Source organism: Silurus meridionalis, chromosome 2, assembly GCF_014805685.1.
Source record: "Silurus meridionalis isolate SWU-2019-XX chromosome 2, ASM1480568v1, whole genome shotgun sequence".
Lineage (NCBI taxonomy): Eukaryota > Metazoa > Chordata > Actinopteri > Siluriformes > Siluridae > Silurus > Silurus meridionalis.
In genome coordinates this window covers 21,778,860-21,801,131 of record NC_060885.1, presented here as the reverse complement: position 1 = coordinate 21,801,131, position 22,272 = coordinate 21,778,860, and the positions used below count along the sequence as shown (strand labels likewise).

Sequence of the window (22,272 nt, the reverse complement as noted above, 5' to 3'; positions counted from 1 at the left end):
CCAACACATGCACAATAGCAGAAGACATAATCATGTTTTTCCCCCAAGCTTTTCCCCCGATGCTCAGGGAAAAAACATGATCATGATTAAGCCTTTCAAAATGTCAAACCAGTCATTACAGCATTGGAATGACTTAGCAGCTTTCGTCCACTCTGGGCCCCAGATTATCACTCTGCTCACACACATTTTTCCTACTAACATTCTGTGCTCCTTCTAAGAAATGAAAGACTATTAACTACCTGGACCTGAATATTCTCTTTATTTTAGAATAGTGTATAGTGCAATTTCTTTTACTACTGTAAATATATACTATATTTTGTCTGTACACTTCATACTAACCAGTAGTATGACTTGGGCAAGGCAACTGCTAGATGTAGTGACCATTAATTCTCAAGGATATATTGCAGTATCTGCTATGAATTATTCGGTAAATGAAGAGAAAATAATAGGAAAGTTATGAGGTTCCAAGAATAAAGAATGCAAGGCTAGACCTGCTAATGTGTTCTGAAAGTTTAACCATTGATTTTTGCATGGTTAACCATTGACCTACATTATTTTGACTAAAACAAATGTATTACATCATCGAAAATTATATGACTCATTCTAATACTGACAGGAACTCTCATAATAAACATCTTTGGCATAGTAAATAAGTGTTAAGTGAAAACAGTGATTTCTTCATGTCACATGCGTTCTGTGAAATCAGTATTACACAACAACCTTACAAACTTACAATATTGTTAGCTGGCAAACAATAGTCAATGCTGAACACTAATAAAGTGTTGCCAGGGATAAATATGAGACTCAAGAATAAGAGAAATGCTTAATAGAATGTGGTCTAGATAAAAGATGCATTGGTTTGTGGAGTTAATATAAAAGCAATTACCACTCGATATCAGCATCCCAGAAAAAGCCACGCCTTGTAAACATATGTCTTGTGAAGTGAATTAGAATAATGCCAGCATTAAAATGCATTAGTTTGTTTGTGTCTGTCTGTGTCCTTCACACATTCTCCTGTAAAGTGTACAGATCTAAATGTGTGGAATATTATTAACTTCTCAGGAGTCTTAGGGGTTCTTGGCAGAGTGGTCCATTTTATAGGAAACCGTGTTTATTCCAGTACCAGGCTATACATGCACACATACACTTATGCACACACTAAACCCTTCCCTGTTTCACACACACACACACACACACACACACACACACACACACACACACACACACACACACACACACACACACACACTTGCTCCTGTTTCCCTGGAAACAAAGTGTTCTCTGGAACTGGTATCATTAAAGCCTTTTCAAGCCCTAATTCAGGTGAAAGACCTGCAATTTGTCTCATCACATTTTTACTGTAAGCCTTGTGCAAAAATTATGATTGCAATGCAAACAATAAGAACAATAAAATCACATAACCAACATAATACTTCTTGTTTTTTAAATAGATTAAATGGCATCCTTTTTTTAAATCACAGCCCGAACTGTGTGAGACTGGTGAGACCATACTTGTCTTAGCATTGACACGTTTTAATTTTGACCAGAATGATCTCATAATCTTCACGCATTGATAGGGTGTGAAACAGTGCTGAGACTTGTTGCTGTATGCTATGTGTTTGCAGCTGTGAGTTAAAGCTAGGTAAGGAAGGGTTGCATGTGAGCTTTATACTGAGATAATTAACATTTAACAGCCCATTTGAGCAGTGTTTTTATGAGAAAATGTGCAAGCAGAATAACCAGGGCTCTTGCACATGCTACAGTATATTGGCATATAAATGAAGCAAAGGTTTATGAGGGATGTAGCTCCCGAAGGACACTGGACATGCAATAGCTGGTGTACTTTATCAGTCCCCACTATGTCTGAGGTGCTGTAAATGTTTGTGTGACTGGAGGCATAAGTGTAAGTAACCACGGGGTGACCCCCGGTGTAAAGCATGATTAAAAATCTCCTCCTCTTTTCTTTTCTCATGGGACATTGAACATGAAATATTTAATCATCTATCTCATAGGAGCTCACAAGGCACATGGGGGTATATTTGTGTGACAATGGAAGTGCAATTTTCTGTATAATTATGCCGTGTTGCTATTTTGGTTGCCTGAAACAGCCTATTTTTTCCTCTTTTGCGCACATTGCTCTTTTTTTAGGCGAACATTCATGCGCTGTGCTGATGGGCATTGAATGTCTTTTTCTGTGTTATTCTGGCCTAATTTAAATATTGTTACACATTTATTACGCTATTATGAAAATATTATTAACATGAAATCTATCAATCTAACGATAACACGTATGACATGATTTACCAAAAACACACCCCCTCTTTATATTTGCCCTACTTACCCTATGCACTGATGGTTATAAAGATAAATATGTTGATCTTATGCCTCTCTTTGCATGTATATTACGAACCCAGTCACATTTCTTTACATTAAAATTTTTTTTTTCATTTTTTTATTATATTTTTGCAAAGGTTCACCATTGAGGTGGATTTCTTGTACTTTCTTCATTTGATTTGCTATGTTGATTATAGCAAATTAATAAAAAATAGAAAGATGGCTTTGTGATATTTTATTATAAATTTTTTATTACGTTACTATTTTAATGGGTAACAAAAAAAATTATATTTGATGAAAGGCCCCTGAAACAAGTCTGCCATAGCGTTCATTCTGTCACTTGGCGAAAATGAACTTAGATGCACAGACATGCAGAAACCTATAGTGTTAATGAACTGAAGTGTGTGAAACTGTTTAATATAATCAAACCTTTAGGGAACTGACAGAGTCCATGCTAATGAGAAAAAAAAATGGGCAGTCTAACAGCTGAGTCACTCAACCCAGGAAACAGCATGCTTATGTCCTTGGGTTAGTTTTTCTGAAGAGTGTTCATGACTTTAGGTTGCTTTTGGAAAGGGCTTTATTTTCTACTTATATTACAGTATGGATCAATTCTCAAATATGATTGATCAGGTGTTTTAAAGATTTTCTTGTATATGCATATAAAACATTATGACTATGACAGTAAATCTGGCTTCAATGCAAATTAATTTTATAATTCATATATTATGTTTATTCAGGTACAGGATCAACAGTATGATGTACCTTGTATAGTACATTAGTATACTGTTTATAGTGTATTGTATAGTGTACCTAGTATAGTGTAAGTTCAGTGTTGGCAAATTGCTGTTTTGTAAGAGGAAAATAAAAAAAAAAAACCCTTGAGTGATAACAAATTCACCCACATTGCACTTGTATGTGATTGACTTACATGTGTGTATAAGCACTTTGTTCCGGTGGACATGTACAACAATGTCTTTTTTCTAAGAAACACTACAACTCAGAGTAGAAAATGTCTGAAAACTATAACCCATACTTAGTGACCTTTTACATGCATATTTAACTTAATCTTTTTAGAAACGATTTTTAAGTGTATATTATGTTATAGTGATAAATCATATTAGGTCGGAATCAACCCGCCATTAAAATACTGACAGAGGGAATATGTGGAAAGCTTAAGTGTTGTGTAAAAGCAATTAATGAACCTGGAAACATGGGAATCCCTGGTGCTACACAACTCTTTGGAGGGGTAAGGCTTCCATTTTTTTTAGAGTAAGAGAGACAGCACTAAAAGCTTAAATATACGACATTATTTAGTTGTATTGGATGCCATGCATTAGATTGGAAAACCTTAAACCCTAAACATAAAGAAATATATATATATTTCGATTTTCTGTTTCATTCATACAGAATGATTAACAGCCTGTATTATCTATTACATGCTAGGTTTTTCTAGAAAACATTAAATTAAGCATTGTCATGTGCTCACTCTTCCTGTAATATCTACCAAGACCACATTTAGACCACATTAATTAGACCAATATTTTTTTTATGGCCTGACAGTGTCCTTTTGGATCCCTATTACCCAAGAAGGGTACTAGAATATTTTTAACAGGATATATATTTATTTCTCAAAAACCCAGCCATTAGGGTTGCACAAGCCAGTGCACTCTTAGTGCTGGTCCCAAGCCCGGATAAATGGGGAGGGTTGCGTTAGGAAGGGCATCCAACGCAAAACGTGCCAAATCAAATATGCCGATCACAAATCAGACTTTCATGGATGATCCGCTGTGGTGACCCTAATGGGAGAAGCCGAAAGAAGAAGAAGATATTCATTTCCCAAAAATGAGTTTTCTCTACCAGAGGGTTGTTTAACCAAATCAATGACGATGACACAATCTTTAAATCCTCAGGGCACAAGGGCTCAATGAAAGCTTGGATTAATGTGAAAATAATGTAAATCATATCATATGGCTTTCACACCCACCAGATCAAAACTTATTTAAACTTATGGGAGATTTTGGAGAAAAAGCCCCAATTAATACAGAAATGCATTCGTAAATAAAAAAAATTTGGCTTTGTATGATAATGAATTCTGGTTTGTTTCATTGTTAATAGCAGCTAAAGCAGAAAAAGAATGGCATTAAAGTAACACAAATCGAAAAAAGGGAAGAGAAAGAAAGAGGGTTAAGATACGAGTAAAAGACGCAGCATTACATGAAAAAAGGAAGAAAGGTTGTCATTTCTCATGCAAACCATTTTTCAGGGATCTTGCAGAACTAATCATCTTAATGCGCATTCTTTAGCTCTTCCTTGCAGGCATACACAAGTATTTTTTTGCTCTTTGTTTTTGAGTCTTACTTAAGGTTATGATGAGTGACCAGAGCATCACTTTAACCAGTTGCTTCTATAGAGGTGTTCACATCCTCTAAGAGGCTTTTTCAGCAGCTTGAGATAAGTTATTAGTGGCTGGTTACGAGAGTATGTGTGGGTGGATGGGTGGACATGTGTTTATCTTTCAGATTTTAAACTTCATTTTGACAGCAAAAACAAGTGTGCACTAAAAAAAGGTCTTCCATTGTATTATTTTACTGCACGTTTGAAATTTATGTTCGATAAGATTATCCTTTCTTCCTGTTTATATCAGTAGGACAGCGCTGAGTAATGAGTGGGCATATGGTCCCCTTTCTAGGGGTTCAGATCTCCCACACCCCCTCACAGCACATCCGCTGATATTGATAATTTGTCCAGGGAAACGCAGAACGAAATCTATGCATTTGGATCAGTAAGATACACCGACTATTAGACAGGAATGCTCCCACTTCCTGCATCTCTTACCTCACATACCACAGCAAGCACATAGCTGTACTAGTTCACTTTTCCTATTCATTTAGCTTTTCTCTTGGTCTCTTCATTTCTTTCTCTCTCTGTCTCTGTCTCTGTCTCTGTCTCTGTCTTCTCTCTCTCTCCCTCTCTCTCTCTCTCTCTCTCTCTCTCTCTCTCTCTCTCTCTCTCTCTCTCTCTCTTTGTCTGTCTCTGTCTCTTACTCACTTTCTCTTTCTGAGCCCCTATATGGTAATGCAGTGAGCAGTATTATGTGAGAACAAACAGGAACTGACATACAAAGTTTCACTTTCATAAATGCAGGCTGATGTTTTGAGATTCTGTAAACTGTTTTCATTTTGATTTAGCAAGGCTGGGCTGGCTCGGAAATCCACTCTCACCCATCAAAATGCCAGTTCCTGTATGCATGGCCTGGGTCTGGCCTCAGTGTTGATTTCAGAGTGGAACATTTCACCTCTCCTAGATGCTTTGCCATCTCAGTTGCCTAGCAACTGATGGTTGCAAAAGAAGGGTTACCAGTTTTCATCATGACACCCCCCCTTAAGTCTTAATGAAGGCCACTAATGAAAACATTAGCCTAAAATTGTCCTAACCACTGACTTGTGATGTTCAACAATGCATCTGACGAGGTTTACTTCGTTTTTATACTTATTGGGTTTGGGATGAAAAGGGACCCACAGCAGTTGGTCAATTTAGATCTGAGCTATTCTGAGGAGTACAAATACCGTTTTAGGCTGAATTCCCAGTGGTGCTCTGCTTCCTGCCTGCAACAATAATGTTGTTAAATGTGGCTTCGAAAATGACACAGTGACTTCAGTGCAATTATGCAATAAGTCCAGAAAATGTGATTGGAGGTAATCTGGTAAGAAAGAGAACATTATAAATAATTAGTAGGACAGCAGGACTCACTTCATTATCGACTTTTATTAGTAAGGCATAATATAATACAGTGGAACTATGGTCCTTGCTGAAGCCAACTTTTGTCAGCATGTGTTGAACTAGAAACAGAACAGATTGTACATTTGTGCCTTGATGAATTATAAAAGAGTAGATGTAATACTGTAAAGAAAATTATAGAAAAGTGTTATCGAAGGTTGCTTAGATTCTCTCTCTCTCTCTCTCTCTCTCTCTCTCTCTCTCCCTGTCTCTCTCTCTCTCTCTCTCTCCCTTGATATATTGAAGCCAGCAGGCTGAGCTGGACCCATTAATGAGACTGGGGTCAGTGACAGCTGACACTTTGGCGCCCCCTGCTGCTCTCTCTCATTAGTAGGCCGTTGTGGTTAACCTTTCTGCAGATGGCCCTACTGAGATTAAAAACTCGAATACACTACACACCCTTTGAGCTCACAGTCTTGACAGGTGTGTCTCAGCATGCTATCAATATCCATGTAGGGGAACAAACAACACAAAGCCTAAATGCACACTCGCACACTCTTTGACACAGCATGTCGTTGTCTGTTGGTGCCCTTTAGATAAGACTATATCTATGTTTGTGTGTGTGTGTGTGTGTGTGTGTGTGTGTGTGTGTGTGTGTGTGTCTGAAATGTATGTGTAACAATTTTTTGTCTCTCAGGTGCACACTATAAATAAGATTCAACATTCTTTTTTTTAGGCCAATAAGTGAAACGAACAAAAGAAGGTTGTGCCTTGAGCAGTGCCAATAAAGGGGCAGAGTGACCTGAAAACACAGAGAGATTTAAGGTACAGTATCCACAAGGACATATAAACATCGGGTACATACACATACACTTTCACACAAATTTTAAGGTCCAGCAGATCATACATTACCTGCCAATCTGGAGGATTTGGAACCAATGCCATTTAAGGTGAGTGCAAGGTATGAGAATTCACTCCAAAATGGGACAGCAGTTCATTTCAAGGCACCATGCACAAACACACACTCAAACAGAGACAGTGTACAATCCGTCTACTGAAGTTTTTAGGGGCTGTGCCATCATACTGCCCAATGCCATTAGACAAGAGCATCTCCAAAATGCTGTCATTTTTGGTTTATTAATGGGTTCATCAAAATTGACTAAAAGACAGGAGGTGGAGCTGGAGGTGGCAGAGCTGAAGATGTTGAGGTTTTTGTTGGGAGTGAAGATGATGGACAGGATTAGAAACAAGTTTTGTAGAGGGATAACACATGTAGGACATTTTCGAGACAAGGTGAGAGAGACCTGATTAAGATGGTTTGGACATGGGTAGAGGAGGGACATAGGGTATATCAGTAGAAGAATGCTGAGGATGGAGCCACCAGAAGGGAGGAAAAGAGGAAGTCCAAAGAGGAGGTTTATGGATGTGGTGAGGGAAGATATGCAGGTAGTTGGTGTAAAAGAGGCAGATGTAGAGGACAGAGTAATATGGAGAGGGATGATCTGCTGAAAAAAAGAAGAAGGATGGGTTCTTGTGCAAGAAATGCAAAGAAGAAACTGGTAGTTATTGCAGAACTTGGGCAAGGGATCAAAGAGAAATGGCCAAAAACCATACAGGCAAATAAGAAACAAAATGCAACCAAATACATTTAGATAAGAGAACTTCCTAAACATGGGATTTACAGTAGTACACATCATATTAGTGCTATTTGTTTCTGTTAGTGTGTCAGAGAAACAGTTCAGCACAAAGGCAGTTAAATCCGTGGTTCCTACCTCATGGTGTTGCTAGGCAGCATGGCAGTCAGTTTTACACAGTGACGCAGAGGTATTAAAAGGGAATATTCAACCATGGGATTGTGTGAAACATGAATCAGTGTATAAACATGATTAATATTGGTGTGTGTGTGTGTGTGTGTGTGTCCTGGTGCAGTAGTGTTCGTCTTTAAGCCTCCCAGTCCAGCAGACTCATGGCTAGCAACAACACTGCCAGCATTGCCCAGGCCCGTAAACTGGTGGAACAGCTCAAGATGGAAGCGAATATTGACCGTATAAAGGTGACGGGAAAATAATGTACAGAAAAACCATGTTGTCTAATGTGTAAATCAGAGAGGATGTGTTTGAACATACTACCTACAACATTTTACACATTTATCACTGGCAGGTGTCTAAAGCAGCGGCAGACTTGATGTCATACTGCGAAGCTCATGCTAAGGAGGACCCTCTGCTGTCACCTGTGCCTGCTTCTGAGAACCCCTTCAGGGAGAAGAAGTTCTTCTGCGCCATCCTGTAAGCAGTGATGGCTGGCCTTGGGCATGCCTGCTCCATCTGGGACCCACACTCATTGATATTAAGAACGTAAACCTTTTAGTGATGGCTGAGGGGGCAGGCGTGCGGTGACTCCTCAACCTCACCTGGTTCTCCATGTGCCTCGTGCAAAACCCCAGCATGGAGGAGAGCCAGGGCTGTGCATGTTTACAAGGGAAAGCACAGCCAACATGAGCAACTGGCATTACAGCAGCTCAAGCTGGATATGATGTGTAAATTGCAGTATTAATGCGGTATTTTGTGGTCCCTATGAGGTATTCAAATGTTTTGTTTAATTAAATTAAGTTGATCCTGATTTCAAAGCTGATCACTGAGCAAAGAATCATGGGTCGTCATAGAAATGTTCTGATTTCTTCTTTGTTTGCTCTATTTCAATAATCATTCTCTTAAATAAATTTGGTATATATAACTTAGGTAGCTTTCTACGTATGTACTTTTTTTTTATGTAATAATAATAGATAGGTAAGAGCATTTTTTATGAAAGATTTGCACACATACAAATATTCCTAACAGATACGTATCTTTATGAAACTGATTACAACATTTGAATATGTATAGCAGGCAATTTAATTTTTTGTCTTCTTCATAAAGATAGGTCTTTTTACTATTTGTAAAAATCAACTGTGTTGTGCTGTATACGGTTTGAATGTCTGTGGTGATTCCAATAATAATTGCATGAAAAAAACCTTAAAAAAGAATTGACCTGTTTATTTTGCCTTTTTATTATTATTACAATTACAATCAGGAAATTGTTTATTCAATTAAAAAAAAATGTAAATGCAATTTTTTAAAGATAGGTACTTATACTGAAATCTGTGTATACTTGATCAAAAATTATTTTTTATTTCTTTACATATAAGGATTTTAAGAGAATAGTATTCCAGATCTTTTTAAGTTTCAACAGTATATTTTATAGTGCATAGACTGAAATACAACAAGCATGCAAACGTTTATGACCAAAGTGAATAACACTTTAATCTCTTCATTAGTTACCCCTGTTAGTGGGTTGAATATATTAGACAGCAAGTAAACATTTTGTCCTCAAAGTTGACACGTTAAAAGCAGGAAAAATGGGCAATGCTTTTTCCATTTTTCCATAATAGTAATATATATTCTATATTTTATTATATATTATACATATTATATAGCAATATATATATATATATATATATATATATATATATATATATATATATATATATATATATATATATATATATATATTAGCTTTTCTTGCTTATATAATGCTATATTTAAAGTCTCCAATGATGACAGGTGTTCAGTTACTGTTCCAATTCTGCTCACCTATAATAAAGTCAAAGTGATGACAAACTACACCACTGCACCTAAATACACATCTGCAATATATATAAATTACACACTGCAGTAACTTTCCAGCAGTTTGAATGTAGAAATAAAAGCTACAGTTAAAAAACATATTCAATCAACATTTACACTAGAGGCCATTTATCCAAATACTGCTGCCAGCATTTTTTTTGTGTTGGAAGAAATGGGGAACCGAAGAAAACTCACACAGGAATGGGGGAACATGTGGCAGATAGTAAGTTCAGACTCACAAAAAAGAACCAAAGTATAAGAAACTCTACTTAGTGCACCCCTGTGCATGTTAGCTCACAGCTCCTAATACATAGTAGTCTCTTAAATTCACAAAAAATGTATAGCATTCCAGCTTCACTAATATTATGCTCAGAAACTTAGCTGGGATAAAATCAGCCCTGCAAAAGCTGAACTCCAAGTTCAATTAAATGTATTATTTGTGTAGTGCTTTTAACAGTGAACCCTGTCTAAAAGCAGCTATACAGAGATAAAGCAGTTATATATTTTTTTAAATAAATGCATTTCTTATAATAAGTTTGTGAAAAGGAAAAACTCACTGAGATGGCATGAAGAAGAAACCTTGAGTGAAACCAGACGAAGGGAAACCCATCCTCATCTGGGTGGCACCAAATGTACATTCATTACAGTCTTATCATTGTTAAAGTGTACAGTGCATGTAACCAAATCCCGAACGCTTTTCCAAATCTGACATGCAGCACCACAAACAATTTGAGAAATCAAATACAGCAGTTAGCAACATTTTGGATAAAAAAAAAAGAACTAGAATTGTTTAAAAAATTATAATGAAGCATATGGTTGTGCTCAATACGAACCAATCAGATTTAGACACTCACAAATAATTAACATGCCCCTGTTATCTGTTATGTTGTGAAGTGATTCTGATACATTTCAAGTAAAGATTAGCTGCTTCTGTAGCACTTCAAACTTGATTTCATCCGACTGCTGAAGCCATGCTTTGGAAAAATTTTTATATATTAAATCTACAAGGGAAAACAGTGAAGGCCATTTACAAGTCGAGAAAAATCGGTACTAAAGTAACATTAACAGCAACAGGAGGTCCTTCCAAAAGGACAAGACAAACATCAGGGAGACTGCAAAGAGACCTTAGCAACAGTTATAATTATTTAGAAGAGTTGAGTTAGAGGTATTTAGAGAGTTTGTGCAGTTTACTCATGTTCTTGGCCAACCACAATTACTTTGCTTGAGATAATGGTGTATCTGAAAAGATTCATCAGTGCTGTGTCAATATTTTTGCATATATCTATATGCAAACTAAAATTTGCATTCCTAATGAACTGCTGATTATTAAATTTAGCAATTTGATTTAATTGACAAAGCTGGCTAGTTAATAACAAAGAAGTAGTCTAGATACAGTAATGTTTTCTATTCAGTGAATATATAATACAAGAATCAGGAAGTACCAACAGAGGGCAGTGAAGTCCAGCAATGGGCTGCAGACTGTCTACCAGTGATCCAACTTTGGAGTCTTCAACAAGGGCCATAGCAAGCTCTTTGCTTGCACAAGACTCGTCTCCCCTGTAAATCACCCAGCATAAAAAAAAAAAAAGAATGTATACTAGTATAGCTGTTAATGATTTTAATTAGTTTTTATTTCTAACATGCTGTGAACATGTTTGTACTTACTATTTAATTTCACTTTTCAGTAACACCCCTTTACACTTGCTTGTTTGCTGTTGCTTTTTAGGATTCAATTTCATTCAGAGTTGATCAATAGGGACCACTGATCATCATCAATAATAAGTTTACAATTCTTATAGACGATTCTTTTTGTAGATGAATCAACACAACTATAGGTCATAGATTCCAAAATCTATATTTAGGATTCCAAAAATCCAATTAATTAGAATTTCCACATTATTTTGCATACGCACTAGAGACAGCACATGGGCAGAGCAAAGTGACAATATAAAAGGGGGAATTCAATAAAGCTTTAAATACATGTTAGTATTAAGATTAGCCTCACACTGGTTCTCTTATCACACATTCTTATAGTGTCTGTGTAATCTCTACAAGATATTCAACGATACAAGTACTGGGCTCACACATGTCTGGTAAACATGTCTTCTTACCCAATCAGGAACAGTTTTAGCTCAAGTTTTGAGCTCAGGTGAGTGTGAACACACACACTCACACACACACACACACACACACACACACACACACACACACACACACACACACACACACACATATTTATTTACATTAACCGAAGAAGAAAGTATGCGCCACTCTGTCTGCTGTGTGATTTTTTTTCCTGTTTAGAAAAGACACCATGGGCAGTGTAGATCACATCAGAGACTTCTCCAAGAAAACCTCTCCAAGATTTGGGACTTGATAAAAATTTTACAGTACTTTCCCTAACTTTAACTAGGAAAAGCTCACCAATGTTAAAGAGCTACAGCTTAAAGTGTATACAGTCTTAACTGCATGAACGCATCAGAGCCACTAATAAACACTAAATGTTTTTTGGTGCCTCAAATTAAATTCAATGTTTTAAGGTGATGCTTTGATACTGACATCACATTGTACATACATTGACCATGCTGAATATATTTATATTAACAGAGGTTTTTTTCCCCATTTATTATTTATTATGAATTATTCCCATTTGAAATTAGTGTTTGTGTGTATGTGACAGGAGGACCCTTTGCAGTTACAGTGAGATATACATATTAAGCATATCAAACCTAAGAGATAACGATCAGGTTTTGCTGTTAAATACAAACCTGATTCTAAAAAAGTTGGGACACTGTACAAATTGTGAATAAAAACAGAATGCAATGATGTGGAAGTTTCAAATTTCAATATTTTATTCAGAATACAACATAGATGACATATCAAATGTTTAAACTGAGAAAATGTAGCATTTTAAGGGAAAAATAAGCAGATTTCAAATTTCATGGCATCAACACATCTCAAAAAAGTTGGGACAAGGCCATGTTTACCACTGTGTGGCATCCCCTTCTCTTTTTATAACATTCTGCAATCATCAGGGGACTGAGGAGACAAGTTGCTCAAGTTTAGGAATAGGAATGTTGTCCCATTCTTGTCTAATACAGGCTTCTAGTTGCTCAACTGTCTTAGGTCTTCTTTGTCGCATCTTCCTCTTTATGATGCGGCAAATGTTTTATATAGGTGAAAGATCTGGACTGCAGGCTGGCCATTTCAGTGCCGGATCCTTCTTCTAAGCAGCCATGATGTAATTGATGCAGTATGTGGTCTGGCATTGTCATATTGGAAAATGCAAGGTCTTCCCTGAAAGAGACGATGTCTGGATGGGAGCATATGTTCTAGAACTTGGATATACCTTTCAGCATTGATGGTGCCTTTCCAGATGTGTAAGCTGCCCATGCCACACGCACTCATGCAACCCCATACCATCAAAGATGCAGGCTTCTGAACCGAGCGCTGATAACAACTTGGGTTGTCGTTATCCTCTTTAGTCCGGATGACATGGCGTCCCAGTTTTTAAAAGAACTTAAAAGTTTGATTCGTCTGAGCACAGAACAGTTTTCCACTTTGCCACAGTCCATTTTAAATGAGCCTTGGCCCAGAGAAAACACCTGCGCTTCTGGATCATGTTTAGATATTGCTTTTTTTTTTACCTATAGAGTTTTACCCGGCAACGGCAAATGGCATGGAGGATTGTGTTCACTAACAATGTTTTCTGGAAGTATTCCTGAGCCCATGTTGTGATTTCCATTAAGATAGCATTCCTGCATGTGATACAGTGCCGTCTAAGAGCCCGAAGATCACGGGCATCCAGTATGGTTTCCAGGCCTTGACCCTTACGCACAGAGATTGTTCCAGATTCTCTGAATCTTTGGATACTATTTTGCACTGTAGATGATGATACTTCAATCTCTTTGCAATTTTCTCTGAGAAACTCCTTTCTGATATTGCTTCACTATTTTTCACCGCAGCATTGGGGGAATTGGTGATCTTCTGCCTCTCCATCTTGACTTCTGAGAGACACTGCCACTCTGAGAGCCTCTTTTTATACCCAGTCATGTTGCCAGTTGACCTAATAAGTTGCAGATTGGTCCTCCAGCTGTTCCTTATATGTACATTTAACTTGTCTTAACTTGTATTGCTACTTGTCTAAACTTTTTTGGAATGTGTAGCTCTCATGAAATCCAAAATGAACCAATTGGCATGACATTTCAAAATGTCTCACTTTCAACATTGATATGTTATCTATATTCTATTGTGAATAAAATATAAGTTTATGAGATTTGTAAATTATTGCATTCCTTTTTTATTCACAATTTGTACAGTGTCCCAACTTTATTGGAATTGGGTTTGTAGTTAAATAAACAATTAAATAAACAAAATAAACAATTTTCCTTTGTCACAACATTTATTGGCAATGTTAAAGTTAATATTAATCATTATTACTCTGTCTTTAGGTAGAGATTTGGTTATATCTCACTGGCACCACATCCAAAGTAACATTGTCTTAATGACAAAAACTCATGCGGTTAATGGACATAGTGCAGTGTTAAGATACCAACATTAGAGGGCGATCATAATCTTCCTATAATCTTAGGACTCTAATGTCAAATGCAGCTGTTTTAAGCAGAAAAATGTTTACTGAGCACTTTAATAGAAACACCTGTACATCTGCTTACTTATTGATTTGTTGCAGCAGTTCAGTGCATAACGTCATGCAGATACAGGTGAAGCGCTTCGATTTATGCTCTTAATGGGGAAAATGGTCTCTTCTAATCGGATTGGCTTTGTCAGTGCCATGGTTGTTGGTGCCAAACAAGCTGGATTGAGTGTTTCAGAAACTGCTGATTTTTAAACAAATCTGTCTTCAGATTTGACAGGAAATGGTGAGATAAACCATAAAAAATTTACCTCTGACTGTTAGAAACCATTGACACTGAAGACTCCTTACAAAAATTATACAGTAAATCTGTTCTCACAGAAAACTTCAACGTCTGCAATTGCCTAAATCCACTTATGTGGAGTGTCCACCATATATGTTCATGTAAATAAGCATTTACTATAAAAACATTAATGTATTAGTACAAGTACATCCATATTAACCTTGTGTAATGTTAATGCTCTTAATATGCCTTATTTGTAAGTATGTCTTATTGTTAGTGGAGGAAAATAATTTGTTAGTGTAGAATTACTATTAAAGCATTACTGTTTTATCCGGTTTGTTCAAATAATGCTCTCAAAATTCACCATTCTTTTGCATCATCACTAAAACAGATAATGTTTTTTTACACACAAAGCATCATGCAAAAACATACAATGCACACATTAACACAGACCAAGATGCCACCCTCAAAGCCCATATTTTAGTGAAATAACAGACTCATCATGACAGCCATCCGCAGATTCCTTGAACAATGCGCAGCACGTTTCCATGGAGATCAGTAAAGTGTGAGTCATTGCTCTCGCTCTTTCTCTCTCTCTCTCTCTCTCTCTCTCTCTCTCTCTCTCTCTCTTTCTCTTTCTCTTTCTCTAATTCTCTCTCTTTCTCTTTCTCTTTGTGACCTCCGTCATGCAACCACATTTAGAATACATGCACTCAGGCTTTTAGATAGTCATGCCAACCAGGGGATTTGATCACACATTGAGAGTCTGTGCTCAAATTAAAAAATATATCAGCTTTACTTACTCATTCGTAAGTGATGAGTCGGCACATATTTACATTTCCTTTGCGCTGGTACCTGAGGTTAACAAAATAAGTTTTTTCCCAGGGGTCCAGTAGTGAATCCCAAACATTTTACATAAGCTAAAGCAGCAATGGATTGATGCACATAGGGAGCTGCTGGATGTTAGACACATGGCGCCGCTCCACCTTCCGCTTGAGGATGCCCCACAGGTGCTCAATAGGGTTCAGGTCTGAAAACATACTTAGCCCCTCCATCACCTTCACCTTCAGCTTCCTCAGCAAGAGATTTGCCATTTTGGAGGTGTGTTTGGGGTCGTTATTATGTTGGAAAATTGCCTTTCGTCCCAGTTTCTGAAGGGAGGGCATCCTGTTCTGTTTCAGTATGTCACAGTACATGTTGGAATATATTCATTCCCTCAATGAACCACAGCTCCCCAGTACCAGCAGCACTCATGCAGCCTTACACCATAAGGCTATCACCACCTTGCCTGACTGTAGGCAAGACACAATTTTCTTTGTACTTCTCATCAGGGTGTCACAACACATGGTCTTATTAGACTACAGGACATGGTTCCAGTAATTCAAGCTCTTGGACAGGTTGTCTTCAGAAAACTGTTTGCAGGCTTTCTTGTGAGCCAGCTTCAGAAGAGGCTTCCCTCTGGGACGACAGCCATGCAAACCAACTTGTTGCAGTGTGCGGCGTATGAATCTTCCGCTTATGCAACCTCTAAAGCAATGCTGGCAGCACTCATACGTCTGTTTTTGGAAGCGAGCTTCTGCACCTGACACACAGGTTTCAACTTTGATCGACCCTTGTGAAGTCTATTCCGAGTGGAACCCATTTTTAAAAACCTCTGTATGACCCTGGCCACTGTAGTGTAAAGCACTTTCAGTGTGTTACCAATCTTCTTACAGCGTGGGCCATCTTTGTGGAGAGCAACATTTCTAATTCTCCAATCTTTAGAGTTTTTTCACATCAAATTTGAACTTCTCTTATCCACGATACACAAATTTGTATGGTCCTGTCAAGCAGATAAAAACATGAACATAATTAATATGACATGTGGCTTTGCGTGGTTACACAACATACAGCTGTTATCACTTTCAGGTGTACTCAATTTTGTTGGCAGATATTTAGACAATAATGACTGGTGAGTTCTTTTTTTAGAGGACAGTAAATCTGTACTGCTATACAATCTGCACATTGAATACTCTAAAATATATCCAAGTTTATTTTCTATAGTATTGTCACTTGATAAGATGAACTAAAATGCTTGCTGAAATCTGAGGAATGTACTCACTGAGGAAATCTGAGGAATGTGTGTGTGTGTGTGTGTGTGTGTGTGTGTGTGTGTGTGTGTGGGTATATATATATATATATTTGTTTGTCAAGCTGTTTTCTTGTTTCACAAAAAAAAAGGCTTCTGAGAGATGAGAGGTGGTTTGGACATGTGCAGAGGAGGGACATGGGGTATATCGGTAGGAGAATGCTGAGGGTGGAGCCCCTGGGAAGGAGGAAAAAAGAAAGACCAAGGAGAAGGTTTATGGATGTGGTGAGAGAAGACATGCAGGTAGTTGGTTTGAAAGAGGCAGATGTAGAAGACAGGGTAGTGTGGAGACGGAAGATCTACTGTAATGACCCCTAATGGGAGCAGCCAAAAGGAGCAGTAGTAGTAGAAGAAGAAGAAGAAGAAGAAAAAGAAGAAGAAGAAGAAGCACAAGCTTGAGCAATAATGAGTAATACTGTGAAAAAATAGGGTAAATTATCTCAATTTTGGTTTATTATGATCTCATAAGAAATGTATTTGATTATATTCAGTATATTGTCACTTGCTAAGATGCTATTTTTCACTTAAAAGTGTGCATCAGGCTGCAAACTAGAGACCTCAGTATGACCAGAGGGTTTGGCTGAAGAGAACTCTTCAGTGCTTTCAATGAATGATCTGTCCTAAGCTTTTTGGTTTAATAAATCCTGACATGTTCTGTGCAGTGTGAACACCATCTGAAGAGAACATGTGTAAAGCTAAGGGCATATGTGATGTGTTGCAAGTGCCAGAGTTTATCATCCATTTGAAAACAATGATGCTATATACTATATGAGTCCTTCTGATATCAGCCATTAAAAAATGCAGTGATCTGATATTCATTTTAGTTACTAGCAACAGAAACAACATTTATTAAATAAAATGCAAACCCATTTTAATTTCATTTTACCTTTCTTACAGTAAAGTTACTTGTACTTTAAAATTATATAAACGAGGATCACATAATGTAGATATATGATGGAAACAAACTTATAATTTATGTAAAATTGCTAAATTAGTTTGCCACATAACACAATCATAAATTAAACAAGGCAATATATCAGTTAAATTGTGACAAACATTCAGAGTTTTAAGACATATTAAGATATTGTGTTTAGATTTGCATACATTTTATTTATTGCACAGGACTGTAGGGAAAATATTCTGTAGAAATCTTGTATATTTTGTATAAAATTCTTATATATTTGTTATGCAAAATGTTATTAAACTAAAAAAACCTAAACAAAAAACTAACTAACTGAACATCAACAATAAATCTATTGTTAATTAGTTAAATTAACAAAAATATTGAGATTTTTACTAACAATAAAAAGTTGTGCACGCAGAAGCACCAGCAATGCAAACCACTTTGTTTCTAGAGGAATAAAAGTGACATCCACTACAGCATATTAGAGTAAAAACATTAATATTTTTCTTGTACATCAGTGCTGAACATAACACATCTCTGTGTGTCTTTAAATGTTTGTGCTTTTACTGTGCACATCATCACAACTCTTGTCATTAACTGCATCAGTGAGACACTGGTGGTATGTCTAATAAAATATTGAAGAGGACTCATGGGGAAAAGGTTTGAGTGCATCTGTTCTACTCTTACAAAGCATTTTATTAGAAACACTATACAGACACTGGATTCAGCAAGATGTTGGAAAAGTTCTTTCGATTCTGTTTTTTAGTGATGTGATTGCATGGAGCAGTCTAAAGAAATAAAGAACATTGAAGTCATTGTCAAGTTCAAAATCAGTTTGAGATGCCTTTTGTTATGTTACATTATGCATTATTATACTGGAAATAACCATTAGAAGATGGGTAAATTGTGACCATAATTGATACATACTTAAATCAGCATCGATACTGAAATAAACTTTGGCATTCAATTGATAATTGATTGGTTTATACAGGCCCAAATTGTGCAAAGAAAACATTTCCCAAATGCCCCACACCATTACACCACCTCCACCAACTTGGTCCAATCCTTGGCATTCTGTTCTTGTCTGAGCAAATGTAGTCATTTTCCTGGAAATAATGACTACATTTTTTTGATGACTCAGCCTGTACAAGCTCTGTCTCCATGGCTATTGTTCTGCAGTGCCATCTGGTTTGGAGAAAAATACAAACACTTTTCATTTAACCTTTAATACTTTTAACATTAAACTCCATAACTTTCTGATTGTTTGACTAGGAAAAAATATTGTGAGCTTATTTATTTCTACGGTGGTGGAGATTTACAGTTTATAGGCATTTTTAGATTTACATTTACATTTACAGCATTTAGCATACTTTGTCCAGAGCAACATACAAAAGTGCTTTGAGTCTCTATAAATGAATAAATCTACACTGGTATGCTAGATTACAATTTAAGATAAACCAGCCTACCAGTTTTTTAAAATTAATTAATTAATTAATTTTTTAGCAAAGCAATCTTGGAAAGTGTTAGTTCAAGTGTTTCAGGAAGATGTAGGTCTTTACCTGTTGCTTGAAGATAGTCAGGTACCCTGCTGTTTGACATCTAGGGGAAGTTCATTCCACCACCTTGGTGCCAGAACAGAGAAGAGCCTTGAAGTATACTTACCTCTTATCCTGAGAGAAGGTGTTACCAGTCGAGCAGTGCTGGAGGATCTCAGACAGCGTGGTGCAGTGTGAGGTGTGATAAGGTCTCTGAGGTAAGAGGGTGCTGGTCCATTTTTTGCCTTGTAGGAAGGCATCAGTGTTTTGAATTTGATACATGCAGATACTGGAAGCCAGTGGAGGAAATGCAGCAGTGGGGTGGTGTGGGTTTGCATGTAGATGAGTGTTTTAACAATTTGAGCATGAGCTTGACCATTTGTATTTCACCACAGGTATGAGAACCAAATATAATTTTTATCACCAGAAGCAAAAAACTTATATTATTTTGAAGTTAACAGCTTGGTGTTGTCAGCTTTTAGCAAGTGTTGCAACCAAACAAGTGTTGTCCTAACACTCACTTTAGATCAGATATGCTCAGACTAGGGCATGTAGTGACTTGATTTGGCCTTTCAAGCCATATGAGATGAGGAAAAAAGAGAACAAATTGCTTTTAGAAAAACTTTTGAAAAAGGAGAACCAGCTTTATGTCTCTCATTAGAGGTCAATATATAGCTGTATTAGGTGTATAACTTTATTGTACTATAATCTGGATTGTTTCTCATTATACTTCAGTTTCACTGAACTAAAACTACATTAGCAGATTAACGGGTAATGTTTTCTGTTTATTTATTTATTTGGAATATTGAACCATAAACAAGAAGAACCACAGCAACTTTAATTCTTTCATAATACTTGGTATAATGCAACATTTCATTTTGCAACAATTTGCATAATGTGTTTAAGTGACTGTCCATTAATGCTCTAAAATGGTCCTTGAATAAATTCAGAGCAAATATCTCATAGATGCACCGCCAGAATACACACAATAAAATACAATACAATGCAATACAATACAATAGGCTGGGATAAAAGCGTCTGGAATGCAGATTAGACATTTAACATAACGTAACCCAGCCATTAGGGTTGCACAAGCAAGTGCACTCTTAGTGCCGGTCCCAAGCCTGGATAAATGGGGAGTGTTGCTTTAGGAAGGGCATCCAGAGCAAAACATGTGCCAAATCAAATATGCCGATCACAAATCAGAATTTTATAATGGATCGGTCGAGACCCGGGTTACCAACGACCGCCACAGCTATTGTTAGCCACCAGGGAACCGGTGGAAATTGGGCTACAGTTGGCCGAATAAGGAGAAGGAGAGGAGGAAGGCGTCTACAGAGACAGCAAGAAAAGGAGAAGTGTAGAAGAGTGGAGGTTCGGGTTGGTACTTTAAATGTTGGTACTATGACTGGTAAAGGAAGAGAGTTAGCCGATATGATGGAGAGGGGAAAGGTAGATATATTGTGTGTTCAGGAGACCAAGTGAAAAGAGAAAAGGCCAGGACCATTTTTAAACTGTTCTATCATGGTGTTTATGGTAAGAGAAATGGTGTAGGTGTGATTCTGAAGAAAGAGTACAGTAAGAGTGTAGTGGAGGTGAAGAGAGTTTCTGATAGAGTGATGAGCATGAAGCTGTAAGTTGAAGTGGTGATGATAAATGTCATCAGTGCTTATGCTCCACAAGTGGGTTGTGAGATGGAGGAGACTGCCATCAATGGCCATGTTGGTGAAGGGAACAGAGTTAATGAGGAGGTGATGGGTAGGTATGGCCGATGCAGATGGTGGTAGATTTTGCTATAAGGATGGAAATGGCAGTGGTGAACACTTATTTTAAGAAGAAGGAGGAGCATAGGGTGTATAAGAGTGGAGGAAGGTGCACACCGGTGAACTATATTCTATGCAGCAGGTATTGTAAGGTGTTGTCAGGGGACAGTTTATATAGACAGCATCGGATGGAGGTCTGTGGGATGGATTTTGGAGGTGAAGAAAGAAAAATCAGTTGAAGACTGAAAAAAAGAATAAGATGGTGGAAACTGAAGGAGTGGTGTTGAAGAGGTGCTGGATGATTGGGCAACTACTGCAGAAGTGATAAGGGAGACAGCTAGGAAAGTACTTTGTGTGACATCTGTAAAGAGAAAAAAAGACAAAGAGAAATAGTGGTGGAATGAGGAAGTGCAGGAAAGCATAAGAAGGAAAAGGTTGGTGAGACAGAATTGGGATCAGCAGAGAGATGAGAAAAGTTGTCAGGAGTACAATGAGACGTGGCAGCAGGTGAAGAGGGATGTGGCAAAAGCCAAGGAAAATTCATATGAGGAGCTCTATGAGAAATTGTACACTAAATAAGAAATAACGAATTTGGTTAGGCAGAGACCAAGCTGGAAAGGATGTGCTGCAAGTTAGAGCAATAAAGGATGGAGATAAAAACATGTTGACCAGTGAGGAGAGTGTTTGAGAAGATGGATGGAGTATTTTGAGCAGCCGGTGAATGAGGAAATTGTTGGATGATGTGGAGATGGTGAAGCATGTAGTGGATACATAAGGAGGAAGGAGAAAGTGAGAGCAGCAATTTAGAGGATGAAGAGTGGAAAGTCAGTTGGACCAGATGACATACCAGTAGAAGTGTGAAGATGTTCAGGAGAGATGGCAGTGGGGTTTTCAACCGTATTGTTCAACAAGATTTTGGAAGGTGAGAGGATGCCTGAGGAATGGAGAAGGAGTGTGCTGGTACCGTTTTTAAGAATAAGGGAGATGTGCAGACCTGCAGTAACTACAGGGGAATAAAGTTGATCAGTCACACCATGAAGTTATTGGAAAGAGTAGTGGAAGCCAGGCTGGGAAGCAACAGTATGGTTTCTTGCTGAGGAAGAGTGCCTCATTTGCTTTGAGAATGTTGATGGAGAAGAATAGAAAAGGTCAGAAGGAGTTGCATTGTGTGTTTGTGGATCTAAAGAAAGCGTATGACAGGGTGCAGAGAACGGAGTTGTGGGATACGCGACTGAGATGGTTTAGTCATGTGCAGAGGAGGGACATGGGGTATATTGGTAGGAGAATGCTGAGGATTGAGCCACCAGGAAGGAGGAAAAGAGGAAGGTCAAGGAACAGGTTTATGGATG

The 22,272-nt window shown here is 37.5% G+C and overlaps 1 protein-coding gene across 4 annotated transcripts in view; it reads left to right on the top strand.

Annotated features, from left to right (window-relative positions):
• The window catches only part of gng2 (guanine nucleotide binding protein (G protein), gamma 2), a 10,883-nt gene extending 1,807 nt beyond the window's left edge, over positions 1-9,076 (top strand). For 2 of the 4 annotated variants that reach the window (XM_046870314.1, XM_046870323.1), the window contains exons 2-4: positions 6,791-6,879; positions 7,987-8,107; positions 8,215-9,076. In XM_046870314.1, coding sequence (XP_046726270.1) covers positions 8,021-8,107; positions 8,215-8,343 — 216 coding nt within the window. In that variant the 5' untranslated portion in view covers positions 6,791-6,879; positions 7,987-8,020 and the 3' untranslated portion in view covers positions 8,344-9,076. Of the gene's footprint in view, positions 1-6,790; positions 6,880-7,983; positions 8,108-8,214 lie in introns of all 4 variants that reach the window. The other 2 variants (XM_046870296.1, XM_046870305.1) reach the window with 1 other exon arrangement.
• The last annotated feature ends 13,196 nt before the right edge of the window (positions 9,077-22,272 follow it).